General features: G+C 40.2%; 1 protein-coding gene across 1 annotated transcript in view; it reads right to left on the bottom strand.

Annotated features, from left to right (window-relative positions):
* slc12a5b (solute carrier family 12 member 5b) overlaps nt 1-12634 on the bottom strand; it is a 35743-nt gene extending 23109 nt beyond the window's left edge. Inside the window, exon 1 of the mRNA XM_085344737.1 lies at nt 12580-12634. Coding sequence (XP_085200863.1) covers nt 12580-12634 — 55 coding nt within the window. The remainder of the gene's footprint in view (nt 1-12579) is intronic.
* Nucleotides 12635-12909: the final 275 nt, after the last annotated feature.

Below are 12909 nucleotides of genomic sequence, written 5' to 3'. Positions count from 1 at the left end.
CAGCAAAGAGGCACAGAAAAGAAGATCAGACACCAGCGAGGGAGGACAGACGCAACAACATTGTCATCCCCTATGTAGCCGGCGTATCAGAGAAACTCAGGAGAGTTTTCTCCAAGCATGACATCCCAGTGCATTTCAGACCCAGCAACACGCTCAGACACAAACTGGTTCACCCGAAAGACAAAACACCAAAACACAAACTTAACAATGTGGTGTATGCTGTACAGTGCAGCGAGGAATGCTCAGACCTCTACATTGGAGAGACCAAACAGCCACTTCACAAGCGCATGGCACAACACAGAAGAGCCACCTCCACAGGACAAGACTCAGCAGTCCATCTGCATCTTAAGGACAAAGGACACTCTTTCGAGGATGCCAATGTTCACATTTTGGACAGAGAGGACAGATGGTTTGAAAGAGGAGTGAAAGAAGCCATCTATGTCCACTGTGAGCGACCATCTTTGAACAGAGGCGGGGGTTTACGACACCAACTCTCTGCCATCTATAATCCAGTTTTGAGATCCCTTCCCAGACGCCTTAACGCCCACTCACATCCTGGGCCATCTGACCTCAGGAATTCGCATGATAAGGTGGGGCCAGGTTTCACAATGAACACACCCGAAACTCTGGCTGATTGGGACCCACGCCCAGTTTCCCACCTTGGCTCAGGCGATTAGAGGATCGTCAGGGGGTCCTTTTGTCCCTCTGTGGGGGGTCGCTCCCACTGGGTTTATGTCTGGGACTCTCCACCATTTGACCTTGGAACTGAGGAAGCTTCTCGGATGAGAGGTGAAACGTCTTCAAGCAACTTAAAGAAGTCCAGACGCTTTTCTTTGCAAGCTCCTTTGACTGCAGGGGTTTTCTTCTTCTTCTGTTCGTTTAATGGCAGTTTACTCCCCAGTGTAAGAGGATACTGCCACCTGGTGACTGAGCGAATGAACCCTATTGTAAACTGAATTAGCGTCATTACAAACGTGTATTGAATTTGATTTAGTGATAGTCGAGTGTGTTTATGCTTGTCTGTGTGGAGAGGATTGTTGGAATAGTTATGATGATGTCCGCTATCACTGTCAATTGCCAGTAAACACTTCATCTGGCTGCTGAATCTTCACGTGACATATTACAAAGTCTGTATTATTAACTCTGTCATTAGGCACCATTCTTCTTATTTTATGGCGCTGTTGATCAATCGGGGGACGCTCTCTGTTGAGGAGAACAGCAAAAATTTGTTGCGGATACGGATTATCCATTGTTTAAATGTCCCGGTAGTCGAAAAGGAGGCAGAGCTGTTGAGAAATGCTAAGAGCTAACTGGGCGCTAACCGTGTCAATATATAATATATAATATATATAATATATATATAATATATTGAATGTCGCAATGTTGGCAAAGAGAGGAAGTGACGTAAGATTTGCGCATGCGGGGTACCGATCGGGTTTCTGGTACGGATCGGGTAGCGACAGTCCTTCTAATTCTCCGTCGTCGCCATGCTTTTTCTGCCATGTGCGTATGAAAACAAAGGCACTGCGCATGCACGTTTTACCCATATTCTATCACGATATTTCAGTCTCATGCAGAGATGACAGTCAAGACAACTCTTTATGGAAGTATGGGAATGTTCACAATAATCTTGATATTAAACAGTGATTTAGGAGTCGTGCACTCTGAGATCTCAGATGTTGACTATTCTAAAACTTTAAATTATGCAAAAGAAATAGGTGCAGCTGGCAAATGTCTATAGTTTATGAATGCAAATTAACAAGTAGAATGAGCTTGTGCTTTGCCACACTGAGGGAAAGTATCCTTTCAGAGCACAGAGGGTCACAGAGAGTCGTTATTACGTTAACTGGAGAGGTATGGTATCGGTGCGTTGGTGGTTCTTTGTGTCTGGGGGTGGGCGTCCGGGTACACACCGGCTCACTCCTTGGCGGCCGCTTATCGGGGCCTGGAGCCTGGGGCTCGCTCGGGCCACTTCGGAGGTGGGGTGCCCCCGGCCTCTCGGCCTGGGGCTCGGTCACTCAGGCACGGCTGGCTGCCGGCGGAGCTCACGGGCGCGTCACTGCAACTCCCCTTGGCTTCTGCTCAGTGGCTGCTGAGTGAGCCCTCATCTGGGACTCTCCTCAGCTCTTACTGGGACAGTGGCGCGGCTGCCCCTCTGTTGGTCTTCCTTGGTCTCTTGTGTTCTGGGGGCCTCTGGATGTCTGGAGTTTTGATCTCCTCCATACCTGCTTCATGCCCTGGGGACGGGGCTGTGGCTCCCCACACTCCCTAGCAGATCGTTACATGGAGAAACCTTTGGAATGCGAGCATGCTGATCCACACAGGTATGCACACAGGTGTACACACGGGTATTCACAGACGCGGACTACAGCTTTCTTGGCTGCTGCCTCAAAGCACATTGTGCGCTGTCTATCTTGCGTGCTGCACAATATCGTTTATTATTTAGTATCTACTGATATCTACTGCTAGCTAGTTTATTGTGATGGTGCTGTTTTTTTTATTATGTTGCTCTTTGTTGTTTGCTTTCTCTTCTGTTTTTTTTCTCCATACAGGTGACCCAGGTGTTTTGTTTGTTTGTTTGTTTGTTTTTCTTTCTTCCCCCCCTTCTCACCGTCTCTTCTCCCCTTTGGTTTTCTTTCTCTCCCTCTCTTTCTTTCATTCTTTCTCCCTGTCCTATCCCCCAGTCATGTCTGTCCCGTTTGTAGCAACTGAAAATAAAATAAATTCATAATTATAATAAAGGTCAATCAAATGGACCAATATGGCAAGGCCATGATGATCCACTTGGTAAAATAAATCCGCTTGGCATCTTTCTTGGCCTTAAGACAACAATTCTGATGGCTAAAGATCCAAATGGGACACAAAAAAAAAACAAAACAAAAAAAAAACAAAACTGGAGAGGTATGAAAGATTTCCTCTGTCCTTATTACAGGGTTAAAGAATCCCGCTAATGACATTCTGGTTGATTAGAAGGTTGTGAAAGAGGTAAGAGGTGTTGTCCAGGATGTCAAGTGATTTGTTCAACATCTTTTGCTCAGTAACTAACTGTAGGGGCTTCAGGTTAGTCCCTAGCAGCGAGCCAGCCTTCAAAATCAGTGTGTTAAGCTTCCATAGCTACAAAGAAACTTGCACCAGCAGTCTAACAACAGGTGTGAACATTTTACTGTATACATTAAATGATCTAAGCTTCATCGGGAAGTAAAATATGCTCTGTCTTTTCCTGTAGAGAGGCTCAGTGTTACACTTGTGGTGAACAGCCAGGTATCTGGTGCTCTGCCCACTGGTTCCCTGTACTTTATCTTCTTCTCACCACTGAAAAAACCAAAAAACTGTAGCATCACCTGAGAATTTAAATCAAAGTTATACTGGATGTCGCCACTGTACAGGGTAAAGAGAAAGAAATAATTACACAGCCTCCTGAGGGGCCCTGATCACTGCAGACACGCTTCCATTCTGTCCTCCATTCAGATGTTAATGCAACCAATCTATAATCATTGAGGGCAAATGGAGTCAGAATGTTTTCTATAATCCTTCTGCCTACACTTGACACACATATGATTAACCGATGAGAAATAATCTGATCAGAAAGATGACGTTGTTGGAGACGAAGATGCTTATATTTACAGAGCAGCAAGCAGAGCTGTGATGAAATTTGACCACAGTGTGCAGATGAAAGGCAGTGGGTGGTGCAGATTTGTACCCTTGATGTGACATGGTTATTAAAAAATGAACAGTTTATACCGGCTTTTAAAAGCTTAATAGGACACAGGCTCAAGGGGATTATCCAGCAGCTGCTGAAGGCCAAAGAGAAAAGCAGAAATTAACTTCTGCATGTGAGAGAACTGCACCAATCAGCTGCACAGCAGCCTCACAATTACATGAGACACACACACATTCCTCCATCGTTTTCACCTCGCATGCTATAACCAAGGACTTAAAGCTAATTCCATGAAGTTATTTGTGTCATTTAACTCTGTTTCCTCACCGAGAGCCTCTGTCACTGTGTTGCACATAGAATTAAATTAAATTATTTCTATTAAAAATTTATAATAGTTAAAGGTTAACCTTCCACTGTACTTTTATTTTAAACATCAGTGAACTTTTCCCTTCTTCTCCTGTCTTCTCTTGGGTGGGCACCGAATGCCATTTCATATGTACTAAGTGAGACAAGATCATTCGCCGTCTTGCCTCAGTGCTTTTAATTTGTAGTACATTGTCTGGCACACACACATATAATATAACATTCCGCTTTATTTATTTTATTATTTCTTTATTAAAGACTGCTGCCAATTTACTCCAATGGAAGTCAGTGAAATAAGATATTACAGGGACTATCAGGAGGATCTTCAGAGTGTGATTTAAACATGTGAAATGATAAGGTACATGAATTTGGCTTCTCAAAAGCAGCCAGGCATCAAAATGAATGCTTAATTTCCAATACAAGGCAAGTATGGCTCCAGTGTAGTCTGTGGGGCAGACAGCATTGGTTTCATTTCACCTCTTGACTTATATTTTGCCTGGTACAGGTTCTCATGCTTCACTGCATGTAATAACTGTGCATTTACACTTCGTTTGATAAAATATTGGCAAAACTGATAACTTTGCCTCACATCTAGAAGGTTTGAGTGCACTGGCTGGCTGGAGCCTTTCTGTGCAGCGATTGAATGCTCTCCCCATCTGTCTGCATTTCTTTGGCAGTCTGTCTGAAAGTGATTGCAGTCAGGCTCCCATTATTTTTAAACAGGTTACATCCCACCAGACGACCTGCGCAATTGCCTTGTCATCAAAAGTGGTAACCACTGATTTTTTTTCCCAGTCACAAGGAGGTTGGTGTCCCAGTTTTACTTTCTGTCACTGTGCCATTAGTCAACTACCTCCTATAGCTGTCTATTAACTGGTTGTTTATTTACACTTAGATGTGATAGTGGTATTAATCGCCCCTCGTATTTCTTGAGAGAAACTGTAAAAAAAAGTGCATTTTGCAAAAGACGGAACTTTTAAGTTTGAGTAAAATTTTCCGATAGTTCTCAAGAAAACAGTTTGGTTTGGTTTTAGGAAGCTAGAACTGCTTCATTAATTCTGGCCATTAAGTCTGGTCATTTTATCCTTTGTGGTAAGTGACTGTGTCCCACCAGTGTGGTATTATTGGGCTGAGCCATGTTGCTGAACAGTCTTAAACCAGTTGAGACATTTAAATAAACAGTTACAGCTTTCATTCTTATAAGAACTGGTTTCTATTTCTTTATCCCAGTTCAGGTCTTTCTACCCTTAGGTTGCTTTGTCAGGGCAGGCAGTAATGACAACTGTAGCAGAAATAAAATTAACTTTGCTATTGTTTCACATTAATTTTTTGTCTATTAGAAAGGTAGAACGATGCATGTTTATATAAAGTACTGTCAAAATGTACCCTCTGATTCTCGCTCTGTCTGAGGTTTCCACCTAAGCTGGGTGCCTCATTTGTTACATATCACTCCTCTTCGCAGATCAACACACAGAAGCTGAAAGCGTGACAATGAGAACGCTGAGAAACAAAGGGTGAAAAAAATGATGTAAAGGTAGGTGGGAAAACACACATATGACCTCAGTGGAACAGGCTCTAAAGAAAAGTTTTGCTTAACTGTGCCCTCAGCTTACTAGTTTCAGAAAAAGAAAATCAAAAGCTGAACCAGAAAAGGATGACTCATCTGAACACTCAGCTAGTTTATTCTTCTCGGCAAGGGAACATCAAATGATTCATCCACAACACTTCAGTTTGTATGAAGGTCAATGAGGATGATTTTATCATATTACATGGAGGATGTCTTATTTGTTTCCCTCCCGTTTCTTTATGTCTGTTCACAGACATAAAACAGGTGTTGATAAATGAGGAGATCTAATGTGTGAGTCAGAGTGCACTTCTGCATAATTTTTTTTTATAACAAATGGAGTTGATAAGTGACAAGAACGAATAATAAAGATGAATAATTCAATCAGATTAAAGAAGAACAGGAAAGTGTTAATGAGGATAATAATCTTACAGCTGCAAGTAGCATCTCAGCCATTAGACTTTGTTCTGGACAAAGTCAAACAAAAAAGAATAGAGTTTAATTTTTATCACACTTGCACTAATATGCAAGTTGTCCAGGTGATGTACAAACGACACTCACTGTGACCTGTAGGCTGACAGAGAAATGCCACAGTGATGCACGAACACCAGTGTTACCCCCATATTCAAAATACACAGAAGGTGCAGTTGGTTTCTTTCAGAGATGCAAGGACAACAAACTCTTTTTTTTATGCATACAAGATAGTGAAAGCTCTTTGCCACTGGAAAGAAATACAGGTAATAAACGTAAAATGAGCTGCTGTCCACCCAGCTTTACTTGACATATTGTACCTTACCAAACAAAAGCAGGTGCAACAGGTATATATAACAAAACAAAGTTATAAGTTCATCAGATAACAGAACAATGATCGCTTCTCTCTTTTACTCATCTCCAAAATTTTCCTAGTAACCACTTCGACTGCTCACTTGTATCAGGGACAAAAGCTCTTGATAGCTTTAGCTTCGTCCACTTTTCCTGTGTTAGCTTCTTTAAAATGTCCATGTTCAGCTCAACGACGGGTTTTAAGTGTTTGATTAGTCTTGCTGGACCACCTGCGGTTTACTTGACAAACTTTGTGTCTTCACTCACAGTGAAAAACGCTGATCATCCGCTGATTCAGATCCCGTGATGGTCAACCGGTGCACCTCTAGTTTGTAGCAATTCTAAGACACATTTTTCACTGGTATCTCATCACATATGCCATACTTTGTTAAGGCCCCCTTGTTGTTACATTTTAAAGTATCGTGTAAGTATCTTATTTGTAAGGCACCCCACCCAACAGCAGATTATTGAATATATAAAATGTAATTAACTTCTAGCAGTTTTTTTTTGTCTCAAAACCATTACAATAATATATTGTGATAGAGAGTTTGTGTAAAGGATGTTCTCAGATTCCTCCACAGACAGGGTGATGTGACTGGACTGCTGAGAGCGAGCTGTGAGAAGGAACATGATGGAGAAGAAAGGATTAGACCACTCTGTATTTCATAATCTCCAATCTAAGATGACTTGGTGGGAAAGTTGTTGTAGCTCAGTGGGAGGATTAGAAAAGAGATGTGTCACTATTGCCTCTTCGCTTTCTCCATTTCGGGCACTCTGTTTCTGGATCTCCTACTGTTGACCTCTGAGGTCGTTGTCTCAGTAAGCTTCAGTGAGTCAGTGGTTGTTGAAAGTAGGTGTCACTGAGCAGAAGGGCCTAACAATAGTGAAAATATTCTTACGACAACAGAGAACTTTGTCTTTCCAAATGCTTAAAACTAAATGAATCTATCCAGCCACGGGACACTTAAGTGGGGATGTTTCTAGGAAATCAAAATACATAATAAAAAAATTATATTATTGGAAAATCTTAAATAATAATAATAATAATAATATGTCTGTGAAGGTTCTCTAATAGTAATAATAACAATGTAGAAGACATTGAGAGAGATTTTCAGGCTTAATTGCAGCCTTATATCTTATTGCTGATTTATTCTGCAAAAAAACACAATTTTGTTGCATAATAGTTTTGCATAGTTGAAAAAAATTACTTATGCATGTTTTATAGTCAAAATGTAAAGTACCTAGGGCAAACATTTTCATTATGTGTCACTTTTCATAATCATGCATGTTGTATCATTGCCATAATAATATAATTCATAATAATAATGTAACTTATCTGCGAAATTATCACTAATTGTTTAGTTCCTTTTGTGTTCCCCTCTTGTCCTTCGGTCCTTCCGTTGTGTTAGTTACTACCTCACCAGATCTTGTTGTCATGTCCTGACTGTGTCTTGCCCTGTGGTCGGGTAGACCTCTAGAACTGATTTTTGGACTTTTCTGTGCTCCTTTGTTTCTTCTTCTCAGTCACAGAACAGAGCAGGACAGCATGTCAGAAAATCCCCGAGATAGCCTTTCTACCTGTTGCTCACTGTTCAGTTGTTTCATTTGTAACCACCTTGTTATTACAGCCGCTTTAATCTGCAAAGTTTGACAAGGCAAACCAAATGGCGAGATTATTTTCTGTTTATTAAAATGTAAATCAGCTGAGGATGCAGCTGTGAAATTTCAGGGAAGCAGCGACATTAAAATCCTTCATATGGCATTAAGAGGTCAGGTTTATATAATGCAGCACTATGAGATAATACCATGTATACGATTTCATAGCTGCTTGTGTCCACTATAAAGGAGGGGAGAAACAGTGCAAATGTGCCAGGTGACCAGATTGAGTCCATCAGTGCACTGTAGTGCAGATATGTAGCTAAGATTCACTCTAATGGAGCAGATCAAAATTACTTATGCCCATCTAAACATAAAAAATCGCTAGTTAACAAAGACTACCACTTACAGACATGACTGATTTGCATTAATCTTAGTGCAGGAGAACAAATATAACACATATCAAAGGAACACAATAACAATTTGGTGCTTGTCTGCCTTCTGAAAGATGCCCACTTACATGCTGATACACAGTTTCAAACAATAAGTCAGAGATGGCTTGGCAGCCCTGTGCCCCTGCTGAGCTCGCCAGACTCCTAGACCACTGAGAGTACAGGGGAAATTCAAAAAAGGCTCAGCCGAATGAAAATATAATCTGATGCAATGTAAGCTGCAGCGAACACAGAGCCGATAGTGCCCGGGGTTAACTGTCAGTGGATGAAATCAGACTGATGTTTCACTCTGGTATAAAACTGTTTCAGCAAGTGCTCAAACTATGCTGCTGTGAACTCTCTCAAACAAACCCACTCATGCAGAGCCAGTTTATAATATCTTGCTCTGACTGTAAATTGGCATATTTAGCAAAAATGCGAGCGCACACCTTTAAGTACAATCAACCGATTTGTGTCTTGTGTGGTTTGTTGTGTCAGCTGGTAATCAGTCACCTGAGAGAGTGACAGTGGGAGCAGCTCAGAGAAGCAATTTAGTCAGAACGACCGTGTTGGAAGTGATAAATGCCAGTAACATGCAGTGATTGACCAACTGGCTGCGAGACCCTTGTTTCAACCCTGGGGATGTTGGCACTTCATCTAAGTGTTGCAGAAAAGAAGAAGATTTCTAAGATAAGTAAAGTGGGGGAAAAAATCAACAATTTCAACAACATTTAGATGCATTTTTGGCATTCTTACACATAACAAGTCCGACTGACTTTGATGCTGCCCTGATTATTTATTTCAGATGTTTTTTTTTGTTTGTTTTTTACAGATACAGCAGTTAGGGCCTTCAAATAATGAATTTTGATGTCATTCTGATGTCATAGAAGTCACCATGAGCTGATATGAACCAACAGTTCTGGTGACAGAGGCAGAGATGATTAGCAGTCTTGCTTTTATGGAAAACTTTAAAATCAATTAAACGGCTTTCAGTTAGCTAAAAACAAAAAGACAGACAAAAAGCATTCAGCTGCAATAACACACACTAAAAAGTGCCAAATAAACACTCACATCTATTCCTCAGAAGCTGAACTAAACAGTATGTCTGTGGTTGCTGGTTTTGGTGTGTTCCATCCAAAGATACAATATGGTGGCTTTACGTAGCTTTGCTTTATTTTTTAAAAGGTTTACAATCTATATTAGTTTTCGTCTATGAGTTTCATGGTAAGATGCTAACCTCTGACCTTCATTTATCTCCTGTGCCATCTGCTACAGATGATGCAAACAGCACTTTGGTGGCTGTAGCTATAAACCCTGCTGGTGCAGTAAGATTTGACTGGTTTGATAACAATTGCAGTACACACAGAATTTAACGATATGTAAGCGACACGATGATAATATAGTCGTTCTGTCATGTTACGGTTAATGTTGAGAGACAGTTGATGTCTGTTTATATTTGCTTAGACCTTCTGTGAGTTTTGCCTCGTTACGTAAGTGAATATTTTCAGTCTACTTTTATTTATTATCAGCTATAATTTAAGGAGTACATACATGTTAAAGCATCAGTGACAATAAACCTGTCATAACTATAATTCTGAATGGAGCCATATTGAGTTCCTTTAATTGAGATAATTTCATTACATTTACTTTGGAACACATTTACAGGCATTTATTTACATGAAAATTTGAGTTATGAATGTAATTTACATTTGTTACAGACAGAGCTAAAAGAGGGTTCATCAGTAATGAGCTCAAAATCTACAAATATTTCTGCACAATATAAGAAAATTAAGTATTTTTAAACCTGCAGCAGGAGCGATTCATCTAAAAATAGCTTCCTCATCTCACCTCAGCCCCCCTGGTGAGCTTATTGATTAGAACGCATTAATTCTGATTGCCAGTGGTCAGTATGAGGGCTCCAGGGAGCTCATCAATCCATCCACTTGTTCTCACTTTAAACTCGCCACAACTATAATGAGATGGTATTTATTTACTTCCAGGTGATGTCCTGGCTTGGACAGTTGTTATTGTATATAGTGTGGCTCCATAAAAGTCCAGTGTGCACCCTGAATGCCACCTCATTATTTACCCCTGTGGTGCGATGGTGTCGCTCACATCATGACCTTTAAAAAGCAAAAGGTCACCGTCCCTCTAGTGCACAGGGAGTTAAAATTCTAGCAAAGGCAGGATCTGCTTTGCTTATTTGTATATATATATATATATATATATATATATATATATATATATATATATATATATATATATATATATAGATTCATGAGTCTTACAATAAGTTGAGAAAAACAAGCAATTCACAGCTCTGGGGAATATACCTTCACCTTCTACTGTCAAACTGCATTTTTATATAAGTGGATATGGCATGAATGGGTGGAATGCTGATATAAGCCTTTGCTTTTAAACAGTGAATGATGAATGAATACAGATTAAAACAGATGAAAGTAACTTTGGACAGTGTACACAGATCTTTGAAGACTAAAGCCATTTTTTGTGTGAAGCAGTTTTCGATGTAAAGGGTTTTTTTTTAGTTATTTTTCCAATGAAGAATATGACAGCTATGATATATATTTTTTAATTTGAAAACAAAAAATCATTTCCCCCCACTTGTTGTTGTGTTCACCTCTAATTATGTGGAAAAATTTAAGATTAATCTCAAATCTCATCATAAATATCTTCCCAGGTATCGAAAAACACACATAATAGTATTTGTATAAAACATGTAGCCAGTGAATATGGCTTAGAGATTATCTTGATGCTCAGCTCTTAGAAAATGGAGAAACAAACTGAGTTTACACTCAGTCATAGTGTATAGAGAATAGAAATAAACTGTTCTTGTAATCCAATTTTCTCCCCTAATCTTTTGAAGCAACAGGCCTTGAGTGGAGTGCCAAATCAGCCCAGATGTATAAATCAGAATGAAATCCTCATGTGGGTTATTTTCTTCCTATTACACATCAGGGTTGTTGTCTATAATCGTTTAACAAAACCCATTATGTGACTTTTAAAAGAACAAGTATATTTAAGACAAAGACTCTGAATAGGGCCATACCAAATTAAATTAACAGAATTCATCAAAATAAGGAGCCACAGTGATATTGCTCTGTATAAATGACAGGTGTCATATTTAAAGGAAATAATCAAAACACACTAAGATAATTTAGGTCTAAATGACTGAAACTCAAATGGCGCAGATACAGTCTTAACATATTGTCAAATATTTAAAAAACCCTCACATAATTAAAAAGATAATTTAATACATAATTGGTGGATGGCTCCCTGATGACGGTGCACACGTGAACACAAACACAGTGGGAAAAAATTGTTACAACCAAGGCTGCAACTTAAAATTATTGCCATGAATAATTAATGTCCAAAAATGGGGAAAAATACCTACTGTGACCAGTGGTCAGCATTCTTGTAGTGTTTGTACCGGTAACATATTTTTTTAAAAAAAGGAAATGAATCATTTCAGCAAATAGAAAATGTTAAAATAAAAACCCAGTCTGCATTTAAACACTCAGAGACATACACTTGCAAGCTTATGAAAGGCTGACATTGCCCCCTGGGTAAGATGTTCCTGATGGGAAAAGAAAGGCTGTTTTTTCTGGCTGCACTCAAGTCTTCTGGGACCATTTATTTTTTGTAGAACCTTTTGTATATATCTACAGTTGCAGGATGAATTGGACCACATTTGAGTCACATATATCACTGAGCTTCTGACTAAACCAGCCTTTTTATTTTTTTCGAAAAGCAGCAGCCAATCAGCTAAAAAGAAGCAAATTTCTGAACTATTTAAGCAGATGAAGGTTTACATATGAAATTCAGGAGGTGAAACGCATCAGAGCAAAGTGAAGGTGTAGCAGACTGATCTCAGACACCTCCACTTGGACTTAATTTAGTCCTATTCAGATTACAGTTACTATCTGAAAGGTCTCATGCAAATACAACAAATGACTCCGATTTATGCGTTTCTGCATTGACATCATTTTGTTTCTCTAACTTTCATTAACTGACATGTGCGCGTTCCCTTCCAGCACCCACGCTGAGACTGATGCATCGAGGTCCACGCACTCACACACACATACACACTCCCTTCTCATCACTCGGCAGCAGGTTTCGTCACTCACCCTGGCTGTTGGGTCCCCCCTCTCCCTCCTCGCAGTCCGTCATATTGTTTAGCATCCTCTGTCCTCTTCAGGCTGAGCGCACTGAGCGGCACCGCTCTTGAGCTTGTTGCTGAGTAAAAAGCTCTGGGTGGGCAGCAGCCAAAGACAAGTTGCGCTTTACTCGTGCGTCTCGCAGCTCCTGTCCTCCTGCCTCTGGCTGCACGAGAGAAAGGAAAGCTGTGTATGTGTATTCTTTTAACTTGCGTGACTTCCTCTGTCTCTCTTTGGGAAGAGGATAGAGAGACTGAGAGCGGCCGCAGGGTAGAGCTGATGATAGTGCTCGGTGTCACT

Source organism: Diplotaxodon limnothrissa, linkage group LG20, assembly GCF_057381915.1.
Source record: "Diplotaxodon limnothrissa isolate DT_005_m linkage group LG20, D_limnothrissa_male_GT1.1, whole genome shotgun sequence".
Classification (NCBI taxonomy): domain Eukaryota; kingdom Metazoa; phylum Chordata; class Actinopteri; order Cichliformes; family Cichlidae; genus Diplotaxodon; species Diplotaxodon limnothrissa.
Note: the sequence above shows the minus strand (reverse complement) of the source record. Positions and strands in the feature narration are given on the sequence as shown.